Source organism: Camarhynchus parvulus, chromosome 4, assembly GCF_901933205.1.
Source record: "Camarhynchus parvulus chromosome 4, STF_HiC, whole genome shotgun sequence".
NCBI lineage: Eukaryota > Metazoa > Chordata > Aves > Passeriformes > Thraupidae > Camarhynchus > Camarhynchus parvulus.
Genome location: NC_044574.1, coordinates 7,082,410 through 7,103,876, shown reverse-complemented (window position 1 = coordinate 7,103,876; position 21,467 = coordinate 7,082,410). Strand labels below are relative to the sequence as shown.

At 39.3% G+C, this 21,467-nt stretch overlaps 1 protein-coding gene across 7 annotated transcripts in view; it reads left to right on the top strand.

Annotated features, from left to right (window-relative positions):
* CTBP1 (C-terminal binding protein 1) overlaps nucleotides 1-20,187 on the top strand; it is a 235,946-nt gene extending 215,759 nt beyond the window's left edge. For 5 of the 7 annotated variants that reach the window (XM_030947037.1, XM_030947039.1, XM_030947042.1 and 2 more), the window contains 5 exons: nucleotides 2,953-3,167; nucleotides 7,045-7,175; nucleotides 9,282-9,409; nucleotides 12,655-12,772; nucleotides 18,941-20,187. In XM_030947037.1, the coding sequence (XP_030802897.1) occupies nucleotides 2,953-3,167; nucleotides 7,045-7,175; nucleotides 9,282-9,409; nucleotides 12,655-12,772; nucleotides 18,941-19,127 (779 nt within the window). In that variant the 3' untranslated portion in view covers nucleotides 19,128-20,187. The remainder of the gene's footprint in view (nucleotides 1-2,952; nucleotides 3,168-7,044; nucleotides 7,176-9,281; nucleotides 9,410-12,654; nucleotides 12,773-18,940) is intronic. The other 2 variants (XM_030947038.1, XM_030947040.1) reach the window with 1 other exon arrangement.
* Nucleotides 20,188-21,467: the final 1,280 nt, after the last annotated feature.

Sequence of the window (21,467 nt, the reverse complement as noted above, 5' to 3'; positions counted from 1 at the left end):
AGTGAAGTTGCACTCCCTTTCCCTTCCTTCTGAGTGAGAAATGCTCATGACTAATGAGTAATGCATTTCCTCACCCAAGAAAGGTGAAATTCTTTTAAATAAATTTGTCTCCACATCACAGTGAATGTCATCACTCAGTTTGTCTTTCGTCACCTCCTCTATTCTCTCAGCAGTCCCACTGCCCTACCTAGATGCTTGGCCAAATTACTAACCTGTGTTATAAGCAAATAAAGCTTAAGAGTTGGGTGGTATTACTCTGCAATAAATGATCTACTCTTAGCAGTCCTACTGGCTCTCTTAATGTGCTCAGCAGGAAATGTAACAGAACAGCACTCTACACATTTCAGAGTTCTCCAAGAAGGAGGAAAAATTGCCTATATTCTCCACTGCTGTTGCACAGGCAGGAAAGATCTGCTAAGTGAAAGCACTTTTTCTTTCCATGGAAGTCTTCAGGCAGGTCATCATCATCATTTCCATGGTATCGGGGTCATTTTATAAAACTTTGCAATAGCAGCATAGGATGAGTGTGCATTGCCCAAGGGCTGAGCAGGGTCCTTGACCTGCAGCTGCTGTAGTGTCGCACTCAGGTCAGGTCATTGGCAGGGTCAATGTCAGACACACCTATAAATTGGGACATTTGGGTTGAGGGGAGTTGGGAGACTTCTGGGGGAGTTGAATGGATGAGGCTATAACAGGAGATCTTCTGAAATGATGAATGCACCTTGCTAGAACTTTGATTTCCTTGAAAATACACTTTTGTTGCTTTCTGCTTTTTTTGCAATTGTATGCAACATTCATTTTCTGCGCTCTTCTCACACTGCCAACTAATAAATTAAGGTTTTGAGCTTAAGATTTTGCCCTCCCTGAAAGCAGCCATGAATATTCATAACAATTTGATATGCTCTTAACATAGAGTTGTCTCAAAGGTGGGATGCTTTGTGTGCTGTATTGTCCTCAGTGTGTTGAGGTAGGTTTTGAACCCCCCTCATGCCCAGGAGAGTCTTATATAATAGAAGGTTTTCAGAAAAGGAAAAAAGGTCATAGTTTTGTAGTTGTTCTTTTACATCAGATGGTAATTTAAAATACAATTGGCAAATTCCTTGTGTCCAGTTGTGTACTTGTTTAATGATTAAGACTAAATACAAATTGTCAATTGCAGAAGAGTTTTATCCCATATAATATTTGTAATAGGATAATTCTGGTTAGAAATAGGGATGAGATTCCCTAGTGTTTTTGAAGGAAACTTCTGTGCCCATTAAAGAAGGCTTTGGTTTATTAGCCTGGGTGGGGTGAATGAAGTGTAGCTTTAACTGAAGAGGTTGTTGTAAGAGATTTTGCTGCTGTGAATCCCCTCAGGTATTAGTGTTGTAAAAAGTGTAAAAAAAAAAAGAACAGGTGACAGAATGTTGCATGTGAAAATGGATGGAGCTGGAGTAACAGTTACATGCTTTGTTAAAAAAAATGAAAAATATTTACAGTTGTGTGACTGATTCCTTGAGCTGTGAACATGCCAAAATTTGGAAACAATACAGTGTTTGTGTTGAAAATTTTCTAATTCAAATTTATAAAAACAGCCTGGAAAGCAAACAAATAACATGCATGCAAGTGTTGAAGTGAAATATTTTGAGGAGGATTCTAACCTGGTGTCCCCACAGAAAAGCAGACAGCCCCTGTCAGATTAATATACTGTTTAATATTCCAAGCACATCTGTCACTAAGCACTGCAGAATTGCTGTGTTCACATTAAGTGATCAGCAAAAACCTTTTTTCCTGTGGCTTATGAAGTTTATTCAAAGAGAAACTGAAAAGCAGAGGGAAATCCCTTCAAGCACAATTGGAAAGAGATGGGATTTCCCTGGGTGGATTTGATGCTTTTTTGAACAAACTTAGATGTTAAAAAGGGAAATTTGTTGACTTTTTTGGTTTGTTTTTTGTTTTGTTTTTTTTTCCCAAATTAGGCATTGTTATTATGGTGTGTGAAGTGATGCTTTTGAAACATCTTTATCCAGCATTTGTAGTACTCCAATGTAGTACTCCAGTTGGTTTACAGACCAATATCTGGTCTGTAAACTTCTGACTTGAAAAGTGTGTTAGTTCTCACTCTGCAAAATGCCTGTAACTCATTAGATGTACTCAGAGGTTTTTTTCCCTCTCTGTTTTACTGGTAGTGTGTCAAAGGGGAGTACACACCTCCTGGTATGTGTGGTGTGGAGTCATGCCCATACAGCACTTTAGGGCACAGCTCTGAAATATGACAGTAAGGGAAGTGGACCAAAAAAGCAAAGTTCAGTGTCAATTCCAAGTGGGACTGCAGTTCTCTTAATTAGATACCATATGATGGACTGTGTTTATTTATCATTCAGGTAGCTGAATAAAATTTATTTTAAAGCCTTAGATGACAGGATTCTTGTAGATATTTTAATGCTGGAAGGATGTTACTCAAAATGAAAGAAAATACCAGAAAGGAGATTCCGTGTATTGAGAATGGTTGAGCTTCAAATTAAACCAATTATCTGTTATTGTACCTATTTTTGAGGATTAATTTTATAGCTTTTTATTAAAGCCAACTGGTTTGACATGGGTAAGGGTAAGCCCTTGGCAGGATGTGTTCACAGGCAGTGGTGTTTTGCCATAAACAGGCCCAGCAGGCAAGCCTTACATTACACAGATTATTGCAGATTACGTGACATCTTCTGGCATTTCACAGATCTGGTGACAAAAGGTGCAAACCTCCTACTTTGTTTCAAGGCAGTGTGACACAGCCCAGATGTACCATTTCTGATCCCAGTGATGATTCTGAGTGGGATGGGAGACACCTCCCTTTTCTGCCCTTGCAGTTGCTGCACAGAGCGTTAGGGTTTGATACAAGGGTTCCCATTGGGCAGGAGGAGGCCACCTTACACCCACCAGCTGCTTCACATCTGCTCTCATGGTGTGTTTATCTTGTTCCAGGGCGTGTTGGGCAAGCAGTAGCTCTCCGTGCCAAAGCCTTTGGCTTCAGTGTGATTTTCTATGACCCATACCTCTCAGATGGCATGGAGCGTGCTCTGGGACTGCAGCGGGTGAGCACTTTGCAGGACCTGCTGTTCCACAGTGACTGTGTTACCCTGCACTGCAACTTGAATGAACACAATCATCATCTTATTAATGACTTCACCATAAAGCAGGTAATAATCTCTGTGGGTGCTCTCCACACCAGCGCTGGTTGCCAACTCTGTACAGCATTTATTTCTGTAAATAAGTAGATTCTTGTTTGATAGAAATATTTCTCTTCTGCTGCTCTAAGATCAAACAGGTCTATAATTGATTAGGAACTAGCTGATTGATTATGTATTGTTGCTTTTACTGTCTTTTTGGCTCAATAACATTGCATATGTGGAAATAATTCGCTCTTCTTAATATCACTCAGATTTAATGAAGTGGCATTGATGTAAAAGCACTTTTTCTGTGTCTTGTAGTAGCTCCTTCCTCTACGTGTGTATTTTCAGGTAGCAGTTCTGCCTTTCACTGTTGTCCCTCAGTTTGAGTTCCATTGATGCAATTTAAGGATTATGACTAAATGGCTCCCCCCTGTGCTCAGTCCCGATGCTCACAGAGCACTTCAAGGATGGAGCTCATTTACAGCATTGCATTATTGGGAAAAATAATGTTTCTTGGAGTTAGTACTAAATTCTCCATGAAGTTATAGGTAATACACAAAATAATAAAATAATTTCAAAATCTGGGCATAGTAACTGCTCCATTGTTGAAAAATTTGATAATAGAAGCCAGACACTTAATGAAAAAGTTTGACTCCAGCTTTAGTGTAGGGTAACAGCCAGAAGTAAAACTCTGAGATGTAAGAATGGAAGCAGTGTAGAGGAAAGAAACCCTAAGATAGAATGGTTGATTTGGCTGTTCTTTATATATATATATATATATATATATATATATGTATATATAGTGGGTTTATATGTTGGTAACAATGACAGTAGCATTCTTTTGCAGCAAAATCATTGCTTGTCTTCTGAGAAATTGTTCAGTTCTTGAACTTTAGATCTGAAGAACTTACTGAGCATGTTCCACAATCATGTAGGATCATGGCAGAAAACTGACAGTGCAACACACTTCTTGATTTGAGAGTTCAGGGATTTTGCAAATCCATCACAACATAAAATCAGGATTTGGGATTTAAAACTCCAAAAAATTAAGGAGCTTAAAATGAAATCAAAGAGACCAGAGCTCTGTCACCCTGCCTTGAATGTTGTGTTCTGTTGTATGGCTGGGTACATTCAGTAGTTATTACATGGTGAGATGTCTTTTCAAGCAGACATCAAACCAAAAAGCATCACATTGAATTCCATGGGACCACTGAGCATTGGTCACTTTATTTTACAGCAGTTGTGAAACTTGGGCCAGTTCACCACAGGAAGTTTTTGAGTGGAGGCAGAGAAATGTGTTGAGCTTTGGAGAAGCACAGCACATTAATTGGAGAAACAAAGGAAAACATGTTAAAACTGAGTAATGCCATCTGAAATTAAATGCCTGTAATAAACTCTGCACTGGAAAGTATCTTAAGTAAGCATTTATCTTCCTATTTGTTATCCTTCATGATCAAAGCAAGGATTAATTAAAGTGTTAGATGATAGTTCTTGCTTTGGATAGGAGTTTGGGTGAGGCAGTCTGGATAGTAAAGTGGATGTGAAGCCCATGAAATTGTAACCCCTGTGACTGCACAGTTTATGTAGAGCACATTCTGTTTTAGGCTGACAGATATTGGAGTTGGCCTAGAATTTCTAGAGAGCATTGCATACCATTTTTGACCAACTCTGCATGCTCATGTCATAACCAGTTTTTAAACAAAGTACAGAAAAGTATGGTGCATCTCATTTCACTGAAGTCTCACCCTGAATTTTGTGGAGTCTGAAATTACATACACTTGAGGTGTCTTTGAAAATTTGGTGTCTGTCTTCTCTTAAGTAACTTTTCTAGTGAATTAATCATTATTCTGTAAAGCCATCCTGCTTGTCCTTGGAGTCCCAGAGAAGAGTAGCTCAGAGAAGTGTTTCAATGAACTTGTGCTCTTAAGAGACTGAGGTCATCTTTAGTTACACAGATTTGAGAAAAAAACTGTAGTTTAAGCACAATACTTTTATAAAGCAGCTCTGCAGGTTCAGTGTAGGTGAATTTAACAGACGTCAGCAGTTCCAGCTGTGAAGCTCTTTCAAGCTTCCACCCATTGTTAAGGATCATCTCCAGCTGCATCCACCCTGACAGTTTATCATGAGTCACATAATTCATTCCCTCTAGAATGCATTTATGCAGACATGTTCTGTTTGATTTGAATGTGTCTTAGTGCTAGTTCTGGAACTTTGTAAATAGTCCTAAAATGGAAACTCAAGCAAGGTTGTTGGATGGATTGGACAGAAGATTTTAGCAGGGTTTGCTTTTAAGTAAAATGTTCATGTCTTTCAGAGGGCCTGTAAATACACCCTGCTGTACTTAGAACTCAAATGACCAGTTTGCCCAGAAATGGGAAGGGTATATGAGCTCCCACGAGCCTTTATGGTGTGTCCGCACAGCTGTGAGTGGCTCCTGTGTGAGCCCACCTCTGCTGGTTTTGGTACAGTTCCTACAACTGACCCAAGAACTGGAGGTGCAGTGATTGTTCCCATAAGGAATCTCTTCCTGTTACCAGCTTAAGATCCTTCCCCAGTTTCTTGGCTGTTCTGATTCCCAAATTAATTACATAAAGCTGAGAGAAGCATCCTTTAGTTCTGCCCCTGTAAGTGGAGTTTGGTTTTGCTGTGTGGATGGATCTCCTGTAGGCCCAGGAGTCTGCAAATGGAAAGAGGCAGGGCCACATTAAACCCAGAGAGTTGGCCAGTAAAATATGGTGGGTTTTTTCTTTATAAAACACTGCAAGCATGTGCATATTAATATTCTGTATGACCTCATTAAAAAAAAAAAACCAACCAAAACTGACTTATTCAAACCTCCTTGTTGTTGATGAATTTGGCATTTTGAATCAGTATTTGAGTGTAAGGATCCATTTACCTAAGGTTTAGTTTGATGTGTAGGTTTCATGAAGCTGAGTTGGTGTCAGAATGTTGGGGTTTGCTTATTTTTATGTTGAGAGATGGAGTCAGTTCAAAATGAGATTTTCATTATTCATCTTCTCCATGGTTCCTGCCCTTCATGTGCTTTCCTTCATGCACAGAGGTGTTTGAGATATCTGTCAAAGATGAAATACCAGGGTGGCTGGAAGCAGGATGTTGTAATTTATGTTTATTTCAGTACCATTTCTCTTATTTAAACTGCCACTTTGTTTTCAAGTTGTGGATGTATTATGGTGTAAATTGTTGTAGTTCTCCCCATACTGATGGTAGTGTCATCTGCAATGCTAATCTGCACAATGCACAGCACAGCTTCTCTCCTGGGCACACAGCGTTCTCAACCAAATTCATTTTCATGCCTTTTAATTGAATAATAGAAGGATTCTTTAGACCTTTATTTGAAAAGTCTCACAGGGGAGGAGGAAGCTGAAGTAACAAAAATAAATAATGCATACATCTACTGTGTTTTGGCAACTAAAGGGAAAAGTGTTTGAAAATCCAAAAGCATTGATTTTTCTGAAAAATTCATGTAGGCTTTTATTTGTGTGAAAGTTGAAAGCCACAAAATATGAATTTGTTTAAGAATGTGCTGTAGTTCCTGTCTCATGCAATTTCACAGTGAAATAAAAAGGCATAAAATGATCTGTCACTTTCATATGCACAGTTGTATCTTTTGATCATGTTACTGCACAATATCTGAAACAACGCTTCTATTAAAAGACACTACTTACAAGAAACAAAAGGTTATTAAGTGCTGTGAAATAGCATTTATGTTAGAAGCATCACATTTGATGGTACTTTCCAATGGAAAGGGAAGACAACTGTTACAGTTTAAACCAGCTGAATAGCCTTTGTTGTAATGGATGCTTCTTTTGAGTAAAAAATAATGCCACAACGATTTTATTTCATTTATTTTTATTTCATCATTCTTGTTTTTAACTTTCCCTAGATGAGACAAGGGGCTTTCCTGGTCAACACAGCTCGAGGTGGGTTAGTAGACGAAAAAGCACTTGCACAGGCCCTGAAGGAAGGAAGGATACGAGGGGCAGCCTTAGATGTACATGAGTCAGAACCATTCAGGTGCTTTTCCTTTTCTTTTCTTTTTATTTTGTTCACTTTCTTATTTTTAAGTCTTAGTGCATGATACAATCAACAGCAACAAGTAAATTGAGTTTTCTGTTTTATTTGGTAGCTAAATATTCCTTAGCAAAGCAACATGAATCTGTGCAGCACTGGATTAATGCAAATGTAGATAGAGTTTCTGTATGTGGTTAGAAGTGAAAAAAATTACATCCAAGATTTAAAAAGATCCTTAAAAAGAAAAATAAAACAAAACCAGTGGGTTTATTTAGTAGAAATAGCAGGAACCTGAGTTCAAATCCTGGCCATGGATTTGAGGAGAGTGCACCTTTGCCACTGATGCAGCTCTGGAGGCAACTGATGCTTGAACAGGGTTTTTCAAAGGCAAAGAATTGAGATGTGGTGTGAGAAGTGCTTTATGACACCTTTCTGAAGGAAAATATATTTGTCCAGATTGCCTCTGCAGGAAAGCCAAAAGTGTGTGAGAGGTTGCAAAAAAAGGTTCAGGAAGGCTGTCAGAGTGCAGGTTTTGTTTTGGTTTACCCTTTATGAGGGGAGTAGTCACTCTACTGTCAGTAGCAGGGCTGGTAGCACAAGCCTGAGTTTTTGAATTACTAAGTCCAGTGTTTCAGGCAGAAATGCACCACTCCCCTAAGTAGCATTGGCATTGAGATATCAGCACTCCTCATCAAAATGAGCCTATTTCATATGTCCTTGAGGCTTGAGAGCAGACTGCTGTGGCTTAGTCCTTGCATGTGACAAGACTTTTTCAGGCTGGGCAGGGAAAATTGTTATTTTTAACTGGAACAATCCACATAAGTTCTGAAGAAGAACAGATTCAGGGCAGATTGCAAAGACTGGAGAGAGGACAGTAGCTCTCATTCCAGCCTGAGGAAGAAATAAAATCTTTGAAAAAATAGAATAATATCCTTTTAGTCAGAATTTTTTTATCTGCTGAGGCATGATGCCACATCACAAATACTTAATTTTATTTATGCATACCCTGGATTCATTTACTCCTAAAGGTAGTCATTGCAATGCAGTAGTGCTGTGCAAAGCCAGAGTGTAGCAGCTCAGGGGACTTGCAGCTCCATACATTTTTCCCAATTGTTATCTGGGATCTGCACAAGCAGCCCACTGCTCCTCTAGGAAGCCCCATTTCCTGCATGGAGATGCCATGTGCAGAGATTCAGCTGCAGGATTACAGCCACAGTTTCCTTTGGCTGCAGTGCTGCATGTCTATCTGATTGCAGCATGCACTCTTTATTCAAGAGTTTTGCCAGATATTTTGATGTTTATTGGACTACAGATGAAATCTATCATTTAATGAATTATGACCAACTCTGACAGCACGTTTTTGTCTTAAAATATTTGCTCTCCTGTTACAGTTGACTGCAAGATTATTAAAACTGGAAATGAGTAGGAGGAGCAAGTTTCCATTATTTTCAGTTTCTCTAATTTGTATCTGTGATAGCACTTTTACACAGATTCATTGCTTTTCCTAAAAAACAATCTGTAAATTTCCTTCATTCTGTGGAGTTTCTATAAAGGAATGGGAAAGAAAAAATAGTTAAAAATAAAAGAAAAAATATCTGAATTATCCAAAAGGCATTGAGGCTGCTGATGGACACACTTCTGATTTGGAAATAATTGTAAGGTTTTTTTCTTTAAATGATTAGACGTCATACTGACAGAAAGAGAAGAGCTTTGTTAGTTAATGCAATAAAAGTAAAATTGTGATGACCTAGACAAATGGAATGACATCCTAAATTAATTTGGGTTTTCCTTTATGCATTTCTGCCCCAGAACTGGAGTGGCAGTGACTGTAGTTACAGTAAGTGCATTGGACAGAAGCTAATGTTGCTGCTATACTTAAGTTCCACCCTTTGAGTCTATAAAAAGTGATTGTTTCTTATTTATACCCTAAATAGTACATTAAATTAACAGAATTATAAACAAACTCAATAAGGAATAGAAATGCAATTCTTTTGTGTTGTAGAAATTAATCTCTGTATGTACAAATCCACCAGGATTCCCCACCTTGCTTTTCCCCTTGCCCCCCCAGTATTTTTTTGTCATTTGATCTTGTTTTAAATTTTCATTTAGCTTTAGTCAGGGCCCCTTGAAGGATGCACCAAACCTGATCTGTACCCCACATGCAGCCTGGTATAGTGAACAAGCCTCCATTGAGATGCGGGAGGAAGCAGCACGAGAGATCCGAAGGGCGATCACAGGTACTGACTCACATTGCTGTTATTACCAGCTCCTTCACTGTGTAGTTCTTGTTAAGAAACCTATTTCTTCAGTCTTCAAAGCTGCCTAAAAGCAGCAGCCTTGGGTTTTGTTTCTAATATTTGGAACACAGAAATCAGCAAATGCTCACTAAGTCTATTCTCAGAATTGGAACAAGTAATTTTGGAGGTTCTTTGCAATTCCAAAGGGAAGGCAAGCATTGCAGAATAAGTACTTTTTTCGTGTATAGGAAATGTATTTATATGTGAAAAATCATCTGCTTTTTTCTTTGTTGCATATAACTATTACCCATTGATGGATTTGAGTGCAAGTCCTCCTGGTATTGCTGATATCTTCCTTAGCTTTTCCTAGAGGCTCCTTTATATTTGTCATGAGCAGTTAGTTCTCTATGTAAAGTTTTCAGTATTTTGTTGGGAGGTTATTCTATTTTAGATGTTCCTCTCTTCAAAGCCTTGCTAAAGAAGTCTGGCATTTTAAAGGGCAGAGTGTCTTTGTTATATAACTGCCGTGTAATTGTAAACTGCTCACATAAGAGAAAACAGCTACGTCTCAAACATGCACTGCTAATAAATAAAATGAGAGGACTGAGCCATTTGGCACGAGTTTGAATCCCTTGTAGCCTAAAATAAAAGGAAGGATTTTCATACTGGAAAATGATTCATTAAGCACTAATGTTTTCCCTTTAGTTGGACTTTGCTGTGTCCCCCTTGGCGATAGCGTCTGAATGCTCTGCAGACATGCAGGGCCATCTGTGTCACCTTGAGAGTAGTTCAGTGCCAACACATTGCTCTGTTACACAAAAAGCACTGGCAGTAGCCTTCCCTCTGCCTTGTGCCTAGAGAGGCCAGGCAATTTAGTTTCATTTATAGTCTGTGCAGAAAGAAGATTCTCTTCTGGATGCTAATTAAAGACACCTCTTAAACTCCTGAGCTGAATTGTCCTTTACTGGACGATTTCACTCTGTTTTAGAGGTGACCCAAAGAGCCTGACCATCCTTTTCCTGGAATTGGTCCTTGTGGCTGTACTCCAGAACTCCAGTGGTACATTTGCTTGTTTGTCAGGGTGTTCAGTAACTGTTGCCTGCTCCCAGATAGCTCTGGGAGAGATTGCACAAACCAGCATCCAATACCTGTGTAGGGGAGGATTGATGTGCAAACCAGCATTAATAGGCTATTGTCTAAAAATAGAGAAGAGCCAGCTATCCAGAGCTAGTTTTATGTTAAATTTGTGCAGTAGCCCAAGCATATGTGCCTAGAAAGGCAGACCTACAGTTCCTTCAAGTGTGTGATAGTGCTCTCAGCGATCTGGATCATTGATTTGTATCGAAGCTGTCAGCACTTCAGTGTTTGCATATGGTTTTTAGTAAGATCAAACTGAGACCAGCATTAAGGAGGTGAGAATGACATTGAATTGCAGTGAAACAAATGTAGGAAAGATACAGGAAATGTGGGATAAAGCTGGATATATGAAAACCATAGGGGAGCACAAAGAAGAGAGGGCATAGAGGGGGAGAGTAATTGGAAAAAGGTGTGAAGTGTAGGAATGAAGGGTATGACTACCATCTGACAATAAAAATGTTAAGTGTTTTTGCTGTTGCTTAAAAGTCAATGATGTTGTGATGTGTAAAACAGAAATAATCAACAGATATTAAATACCTTGAAATATATTTCTAAACTCAGAAGCATTCCAAGTATGGAAAAGGAGGACCACTGGAATGGATGTAAGAGATAGGCAAGCATGGCAAGTAAAAAGATCATAAAAAATTTAAAATTAAAAAAAAAAACTACTGGGTTTTGAGGGGAGACTAGTAGAACATGCCTACAGAAGTTAACAAAGTGAAGAGCAAGGTGGGCAAAGAGGAAGACAGGATTGAGAAGAATGAACTTCAGAAAAAGAAAGATACTGTTTAAATTTGTGGACAGTTCTGGCAGAAGTTTAGATGGATATCTATTTCAGCTACATTTTGAAGATGATTTCTAGGTGGTTCACCTATAATGGAGCATGTACCTCACCTTGTTCAGTCCTGAGCTAAAAACCCTTTCAGGTTGTGCACAGGAGATGTGACAGGTTCAGGGACATCAGCTGAAGTCATGGAGTAACCCTATTTGATGGTATCCATTGCACAAAATGCAGTTCTGTGAAAAGGTTTTTTTACAGCCCCATTGTGGCCTGTGGGCTGATGGGTAGAAAGAGCAGGCAGAGATGTTGAAGTCCTTAATCAAATTTCCAGTAAGAAGCTGGAGACAAAAGGCTGAGTTCTTTAATGATGGAGCATGGTCAGTTTTTGAAAGGGTTTCTGGAGTACCATTGCCAGCAGTGGCAGGGGTGGACTCATAATTACCTCTTTCTGCCCCTCTGTGCAAATGCACTGTAAGATTGAACTTCAGTGAAGACACATTAAAACAGGTGTCAGAAAAAACACATGCTCCAGTTGATCTCTCTCCTGTTAAAATAGGTGGAAACTTTACTATTGCTATGAAGAAAATCTGTGTTGGATCTGCTCATGTCATTCATAGCAGGGCTGAAGATAGTTCTGCAGAAGACAGTCACAGGCTTGTCCAGTGCTGAATTTGAGGATTCAGGTTGACAGATTTTCCAGTCTTAAAACTTCAGTTGTACTTCAGAGGTTAAGGAAGAGTTTTGATGAAGTGAAGAAAGGAAATTCCTGGTGTATTTTCATTTTATGTAGGAATGAAAGGCATGGCTGAGGATTAATGCATTGCAGTAAATAAAAGTGAAGAGCAATTTAGATAAAGAAGGGAAAGTTCAGGAGGACAGGGAATAAGTGCTGGTCATATTCAGGTTTATGGCACAATTCCATTCAGAATTCTGTATTTTTCATTAAGTTTAGTTGCTGTTACAGGTGTAAGGAAAAGGAGGAAAGTGATGTTAAGGACAGAAAGCAGGGGGCTAGATTACTGAATTTGATTGGTAGCTCTGCTTTATATCCAAATTACAGCTTCTTGGAAAGGTAACTCTTACTGAGACCCTGTATACAATAGATAAAGAGAGACAGGAAAATCAAAATTAAGCAGAGCCATTCAGCCATTATTACCTAAGTCCCAGGCAAAAGGCTACAGCAATGATCACAAACAAGCTCTTAATGTCATTTTATGTATTGATTTAAATACACAAATATTTGTAAGTATTTTTAACATAGACATACTAAGAGTATAAGGCACACAATTTTAATACTTTTTTTTTCCTCTTCCTTGCTTCATCTTAGGTCGTATTCCAGACAGTCTGAAAAACTGTGTCAACAAAGATCACTTGACTGCAGCTACACATTGGGCCAGTATGGACCCTGGAGTTGTTCATCCAGAGCTTAATGGTGCTGCATACAGGTGAGTGTGCTGAAGAGGTAGAAGAAATACCTCCATAATTCAGTGTAGGTATTCAAGAATAGATAAAAGAGTTTCCTATTAATGATTGAAGTGCTTTTGCATTACACACCAGCTGTATTGGTTTTGTAATCGTTGTGTTCAGGAGAATAAGCTTGTTTTGCTAGTTGATACCAGTCATGCTGTGTCTGACTATAAATCCTCTTACAGTCTTTTTTCTGTTGAGTTAGTATGTGAGCAATATTTGAATATTCAAGTAAAACAATTCTGGTCTTCTCCATGTTGCAGTGGAAGTGTTTTGGCTTTTTTGCTGAAGGTAATGATGCAGCTGTATGTTACAGAAAGACTTCCAGTAATAAACTTGCATTGTTTTGTGGCCTCCAGACACAAGAGAGAACAAGTAGCTCAGTATTGAAAATAGTGCAACAGCCTGTGGTGATTATGAAAATATGTTTAAAATAGCTTTTTCTAAATTATATGTTTAATTTTTAAGCAGAAGCATTTGAGAGACTTGATCTATGTATTCTCAGTCAACTGTGAAAGCAGGTCTTAATAATTAATAGAAAGGGGCAATTTTTTACATCTAATATGCACATTCCTTAGTTACTTTGTTTGCTCCAGAGTCATTCTCTGTCCCTTTACCCCTAGCAGCTATTCTAGCAGCAGATTCTTCCTAGTAGCTGGCTTCAGACAACTTTTATTTATGAAAAACACCTGCAGTTTTGGTATTTTCCAGTATGATGTTCACACATAAGTAGGATGAAAGTGACAGAAAGCTCCAAATGCCAGCTTCCCTCAATGCCTTGAGGAAAGGGGCAGTGCAGTCCCGTCACTGTTTTGTCATACCTCTTTATCCTGATCCTCATCCTTCCACTGGCCTTCTTCAGGCATCTGCTTTACCTTTGTTGTTCTTTAGGAGGACTCCCCATAGTAGAAGGGGGATTCCTGATTTTGTGTTACTCCACATGGGAACCCAGCTGTGCCCTGCTGAGAAGTGAAGCAAAATTATCCTGTCCCAGTGTCTTGGAATAATCTAATCAGAAAGGGATGGAGGGGTGTCAGGGATGAGTGTCACCCCCCTCTGCCACATCAGGAGCCATTAGTGTACCAAGGGAAAAGAATAACTTGGATTTGGTGATCACAGCACTTGATGTTTGTTTCTGGAAGTATGCCCATAGCCCTAAATATCTAAGAAGGGTGTTTTTATTTGCTTAAATGAGAAGCTCAAGCACACGTGTTCTCTACTCAGCATCTGGTTTCCTGGACTGCAGTTTGGAGTAGTGAGGGTATGGCTGAATGTAATTGGGGCTTAAAGGCAGGTGTTGCTGGACAGGAGGTAATAACTCCAACCCTGTCATGGCAGTTAAGAACAGGGGTCCATGCCCAAATAAAATGCAGCTTTTTGTTCTCATTTTGGGGGTCACAAGTCCAGCAGAAGCAGGCTTTGCAGCCAGAAATTAATTTTAACTTAGGAATGTTTGGGGGAGTTAATGATTTACAAGGTAAAGACCATATGTATTCAATTTAAGCAGGATAAACACAGAACTGAGTGGCTTTTTAAGACATTGTTTCAATCCATTTTTTTGATAAAGAAAATTTATTGTAAAATTCTGATTTCATTATTTTCAAATGCAAAATTAAACTAATTTTAGGATTTTTGAGGCAGGAGTTAATAGTTACACAATAAATGTTAAGAGCTTTTTGGAGGGGCAATAGAATAGTGTTTGAATGTGGATAAAGGCAGTTACTACTGTGTGAAGTGCAAAATATGCATCACTTGAAGCCCAGATTTTATGAAGAAATTGGTTTCAATAGCAGTGTTTGCTGATGCTTAATTCCTACCTGGATTAAGTACAGCATTTGAAATGATTGTTCAAACCAAGTTTTTTCATCTTTTCTTTGCAATCCAAGGTGATGTTGAGCTAAGTGAGTTCTGGAGTCTTTCACAGACAGTACAATGTTTCAGATGTGCTAATAACTGTATCATACTCATGTAATTGCATTAGAAGATAAGACCTGGGATAATAATTGATATGTTAAAAAATGCAGATCTCTTTTGGTGAATTAAGACTAACGAGGCTGTTTTAGTTTGGATATATAATTCACTTGTATTTTGATATAGGACAGAAATCTCAAATTATCAGATATTATCACAAGCTAAGAACATTGAGCATTAGTCAGCAGATTGTAATCTAGATCATCTGAATATCATCATATTCTGGAGAAAACAAAACCATTTACTGGGTGAAATGTAAGATACCCTATCAACACTAAAGGTCATGCAAACAGGACCTATCCCATGAGTAAAGATCAGCAATACACCTGAGAAGGAATTATTTGCAGTGATCTTGGTGAAGCAGCATAACATATCCTGATCTTGTGTTATCACTGTGAGTTTGTTACTGAGCTGTGAAATAACTCCCTGCCACTTCCTGTGTCACAGAGCAGGCAGGTCATAGGCACAGAGAAATTCAACAGCCAGGGACAGTGGTTGTACCATTTATAGACATTTCCACACATCTTCCTGCCTCCTAACAGGTAGAGGATAAGGCTGGATATGGCTCTGAGCTACCTGGTGTAGTAAAAGGTGTCCCTGCCCATGGCAGGGATTTGGAACCAGATGATCCTTAAGGTCTCTTTCATCCCACACCTTTCCATGATTCTGTGAACACCTAAGTACTGAAGAGGTACTTGGATGAGCATGGCTGGATGTTGGTAGTTCAAGAGTTGTTTCATGTTGAGGTGCTTCACTGGTGATTTTCAGATTCAGTGCATGATAACAGGATGTGCTTAAAAATTGAACCTCTTCTAGGACAGACTCAGTTTCTTTAACAGAGCTTGATACAGTGAATTCAGGGTGCTTCTGCCATTTAAAAGATAGATGAGAGTAAAGTAGAAATTAGAGTTGCCCACCTCTTGTAATTAAGAGGGCTACTGTATTTTTCCTCCTAAATTAAGACTACATAGGGGTAGGGGATGGAAGAATACAAGTTAACAGAAGAGGTATAACTGATTGCTCACTTCTGCTTTCACAAAAGTTTAGTTCAGTGGACATTCTACCTGGAAAACATTTCAACTTACTGCTGCCAGAGGAGGTACATAGAGGGGAACTTCATGAAGTGCTGGAGAGGATGTATTTGCGGGTTAAGAATAGAAAAAATTGAAAGACTGGAAAAGCAATAAATAGCAGAAAAGGGGAAAGTTATATAGAGTACATATGCTCATGGGTAGAGGCCAGAGTTTATGTGCCCTTTCAGAGACTGGACTTGAGCAACACTGATGATTAAAAAGGGACAAAAATTACAGAAAGAGGATCGCAAAGCAGGGTAAGGAGTTGTCAAGTACAGTGTAGTTTCTGTGGAACAGTATGGTATCTGTATGTTGGCTGCTGCCACTGTGTGGCTTTAGGACAAGAAAAAACAATTATAGGGCCTCTGGATGTTACTAAAAGTTGGTAGGAAACCTGTACCTGAGGTGAGGTGCTGGCAGGCAGAATCCTGGTGATGATGACTTGGTGTCCATGGGAATGTCCTTATATTCAGAAAGAATATTTGGAGTCAGAGTAAAATTACAGATGTGCAGTTTGAAATGTTTAATGTGCTCATAAGGAAACTCTTAGTGCTCCTGATCCAGCACTGTCCATTTTCACGAGGGCAGGCTCTGGCTTTTCTTCCTGAGGAAAACACAGTTGCAGAAGTTGCTCTCTCCTCGACTTTTTTCCAGCTGTGGTGTGTTGATACTGAGGGAATAAGTTGTCAGAAAGTAGAGATTGTGTGTTGAGAACAGCTGCAGTGTTGGACTTTTAAATGGAAATTTGTGTCGTGTTGTGTGTCTTGCACAGCACCTAGAATAACAGAAAAGCTGTTTCAAAATTAAATTTAGATAAAACAATACTGTCTGACAGTTTTCATAGGCATTGAAGCAAATTTGATTAATAAGATTCAAATGGAGTTACCGAAACAAGCAACTAATTCCATTAGCAAGTGCAAATTAATTCCAAGGAACCTCTGTGGAGAGGGAATTAGCATAGGAAGCGCTGTAAATATGTGTACAATTGGGAACAAAGTTATCTGGCCTACAGGTGGTGTGATCAGTCACAGCCTTGTTACCCATCCCAGAGTGCAGTCAGTGTTGTGGTGTGTAGGAGTCTTTGCCAGGATGACCAGAGCGGTGTGTGGTGTCCCTCTTGTCCCTGTGCCATGTCAGTCCTGCTGAGCCCCTCTGGCTCAGTGTTTCCAAAAGTGGTTCCCATGATGTTTCTGTGGTGGAAGCAAAAAAACAATTCAGCATGCTTGCATCCAGCTTTTGTCTCCTGAGTCTTGCCTAAGTTCTGCACTAATTTTCTGCCAGTTTGAGAGGACTTGGGATGAGCAGCACAAACACATATTACCATGGAAAAGATGCAGAAATGGGGTGAAATTCCTAGATGCATTGAGCTGTGATGAGGAGAAGATCAACAGGAGCATAATGTACTTGAAAAAAGCTTGACAAGTGCCTTTTGTCCCACATAGTTCTGGGTAAATACTTGGGTAGCAAAAGCTGCAGTGAGCAGTGGTTTTTTGTATTCAGGCTTTCAAATGGATAATGCTCTCCCCAGGATGTTTGGGTGGGCAGAGTACAATAGGGGAGAATGAGGGAAATGAGGGATGAGTGGGCAACTTCATGATGAGCAGGGGAGGCAAAGGGTCAGTGCTAAGTGGCCAGTGTGACATAAATTGCAAATAGTTATTGAGGTATTTGACTAAAAACACCCACATATTTCTATTAAATCCATGTGTAGCTGTTTTTATACAGGACTGTGAAGTACCGGTGTTCATCAATTACATCTAAAGTCTGTGATTGGAACAGTAGATTTGCAAGATTTTTTTAGCCTGAAAACATCAGAACCATCATAAAATCCAGCTGAATCAGAGGGTGATTCTTTTGTTGAATGTACAAAGTATTTAGGTCTCAGTGTTTGTCCAGATAGAGGAAGAAATCTTTAAAACCATCCATAAATTTTGTGACTTGTGTAACTGGTAGTGGTTCGCCTTCAGACAAGTGCAGTGGCAAGTTTGCTGCTGAAAAAGTTACTCAGGTGCAATAGTTTGTCATCTTATTAGTGTGCGGGTGTCATGGCTTTTTGGGGGAGCTGTCAGGAAGCTAAGACTGCAAACATAGTGTAAACAATTATTTTTCACACACAAACCACAACAATGAAAATTTAAAAATCCTACATGAGAATGAGAGAGGAAAAAAAGGTAAAGTTGTAGAGAACCTACTGCACAGACCTAGCTGGATTTACTTCTTGTTGAGGTTCTGCTTTGAGAGGAGCAAAACTTGAAGCTGGTTTCCTTTGCTGTGCTGTTACTCCTGCTCTTAAATCTGAAGAAACAATCTGGCAAACTTTCATGTCTCATTTGATTAAAATACAGCATCCTTTGCTTTATGTAGCAGCATCTGCATGTGGCATTTCACCTGGAGCTGAACCCCCTGTCTCTGTAACTGGTCTGAAAACAAAAGAAGCATCTCTAGCTCTAGAAGGAGGCAGGGTGGGTGTGGAAACCCAGGGCACTGGGAATATTTCTCTGTCTGCTCTGGGGTGTCCCAATCCCCAGGAGAGCACTGACTTTGACCCTCATTCATGGAGAAAGTTTCCTAGATTTCAAGATAGACTAGAATCCACTAAAGTGTGAAATAGATTATAGAGAGCAGTGTAGGTGTATCACAGGGGAGAAATTTAGCTTTTGGGATTTTTAGTATGTTGTGGATGGCAGCAAGATGGAGGGCACAGGATCTCATTTCTTCATGCTACTTCTTCCTTCTCCATGGGTTTGGGTGGCATTTTGTAACTGGGCAGAAAAGTCTGCATTGTGGGCTCTTTGGGATCAGTTATTGGGTTAAAAGGGAAAATAATCTATGTGTCCTTTCTTAAGTGGATAATTTAGTCTTAAAAGCCCTTGTAACAGGAGATTGTTGGCCATTTTGTGCCTTCTAATGAAAGGCTGCAGAACTCACAGTAGTGAGACTGTTTTACTGATAAGAAATGATAAACACCTGAGTCTGAACATGAACTAATGTCTCAAGTGCCTCCAGTCCAGACCCAGAAAAACCCACAACTGGTAAAGCCACAGGTGGCTCTCTGCTCAGCCAGCTCCTGGTTTTAATGTCTGCTCTGCTTTTCTCCTCCAGCAGGTATCCCCCGGGCGTGGTCAGCGTGGCTTCCACTGGCATACCTGCAGCAGTAGAAGGAATAGTCCCCAACCCCATGTCTCTATCACACGGGCTCCCTGCTGTAGCCCACCCGCCCCACGCTCCTTCCCCCGGCCAAACTGTCAAACCAGAAGCCGATAGAGACCACCCGAGCGACCAATTGTAGCCAACAACAGCATTCCCAACATCGGAGACTTCAGCCACAGCGTGGAAAACAACTCAAAACAAAACCCTGGATTTTGATTCAAGGCAAAACCATGAACTTACAGGAGGAGACGATTATTGGTTTAGAAACTGGTCCAATATACAGTATAAAAGGAAAAGGTGGGAGACAAAAAGAAGATTTGGAAACATTTTTTTCCTCCGTATAAATTGTAGTTTGTCCCTGTCCAGTGGACTGATTCACTGTTTCTGTGTCCTATGGGTTCTTTGTTAAGCAAGAGAAGTTAGTAGTTAATTATATCATGAATGTACTTGTCTGTGTACAGTTTCTAGAACATTAAAAAGGGTTTGTTTGCTTAGCTGTCAACAAGGAAAAACATAAGGGAGGCATTCAGCAAACCAGTTTTGAGATTAAAAATCCTTTCTTTTATATTTTCAAACATGCCCAAAAATGAGGCAGTTGGCAAACTTCTCAGGACAATGAATTTTTCCCATTTTTCTTTCTACGCCACACAGTGCATTGTTTTTTCTACCTGCTTGTCTTATTTTTTAGAATAATTTAGTAAACAAAAGAAAAACAGTTTCTCCTAATTTTGGCATGAATTCCCTTATTTCAAAATGAAGACAACCTTGCAAAGAGATTTTGAGGAAAACAAAAAGGTTTTGTATAAACGAGCATTGTGCTTTTTGTCACCAGTTAAAGTATATATTATTGGTGGTATCTGGAAAAGGCACTAGACTACTGAAAAGTAGCAGCATTTCATTGCCTACATTGATTCCTTCCTGGTAATGTGGTAGGCTAGCAATATTTTTGGTTAAAATCATGTTTGTGACTGTAACCATTTGTATGAATTATTTTAAAGAAATAAAAATCCCAGACAAATATCATATGTGTAAAAATTTTTATTTCTAGTAACTGTTTATTCAACTTTTATTAGGTTTCTTAGCTGTAATTTTTAAACAGATGCTGTCAAGTATTTCATTTCTAGCTTTACTTTGCTCTCTGTTGTTTGTAATACTGTCTTGGAAGCTTGAAAAATAAAAAAAAAATTCTTTCCATACCATTTTTCCCTTTACATTTCGTAAATGTTGATCTTTTTCCTGTGTTTCTAATGGAGTTTGAAATTAAGATGGATTTTGATTTGTACACCGACATCATCAGCTACAATGTGGTAACAGCATTTATGCCACCACTGTGGGCAGAGCAGAGGAGGTACAACAGCAACACAACAACAGCAGTAATAATAATAATAATAATAATAAATGTCTTTTGCCGAAGTCCAACACGAGAAGTGTCCATTGTTTTATTTGTTTCTGTGATGATGGAAGGCTGCAGCAGGATCTAATTGTATTTGCTTTATTGAAGGAGTTTGTTTCTTTGAGCGCAGGCACAAGTGTGTTCCAGGCAGGTTAGATTCCAGCTGGATGCTGTTCAAACCTTTCCTGTGCTCCTGGGTAAGGCATCCTTCATCTCTAAAAATTTTTTAAAAAATCAAAAGTTTAGCTGCTTCAGGAGGGAACCCCATTTTTAAAAAATCAAAAGTTTAGCTGTTTCAGGCAGGCAAAACTGAACCTGGGCATGAACCTCCTTGGTGGTCTGTTGTCTCTTTTTTCACTATCAGTCTGTACAGAGCATCCACCTAAACTTGCTGAGCTGGTTTTATAGGATCCGTAAGAAGTTTTGGCCCCCATTCCTGCAGGTCTGCAGAGCAGCCTCCAGCTCAGTTCACGAAAGGGTAAGAGGCTGTAAATCACAAAACTCTGAAATCTGTGGGTCTCTATGCAGGGAGCACAATGTACAGTGAAATTTTATCTATGGAAGAGAGGAAGTTTTTTGCCTTGAACATTTAGAGCTAAAAATGTCATCTATTACAATTTGTTTGATGGTAAAACTGTTTCTGTTCCCTCTGTGAAACAAAACAGAAAACAGCCCTAAACCTGCAAGTTATCTCAGCAAAGACACTTCTAAGAGCTTTGAGGCCAAAAACTTGCAAAAAACCAAATGCAGTCTCCTTCTGTTGAAGTAGGATTTCATATTTCTTGGGTAATTCATATTTTAAGATGCTGCTTTGTCAGACTGAACTTGCTTCTTTAACATATGTAAAACAAACATTTAACATCTGGCTGCCAAGAATTGCTGACAGCCACATTTGTAGCCCCATTTCCCAAGGAAAAACCAGGAGTGTTCCTTGCATCCTTTGGACATGGCTTGTGTAAGTACATTTTGTTCCTAGTGGATTGATAATTGAGCTAGAAACAGTATTTATTGCGTGCACTAATTGGGCTCAATTCAGAAGCACAAAATCTTCCCAGGATTTGAGCCTGAAATGCTTGTTCAATGTTT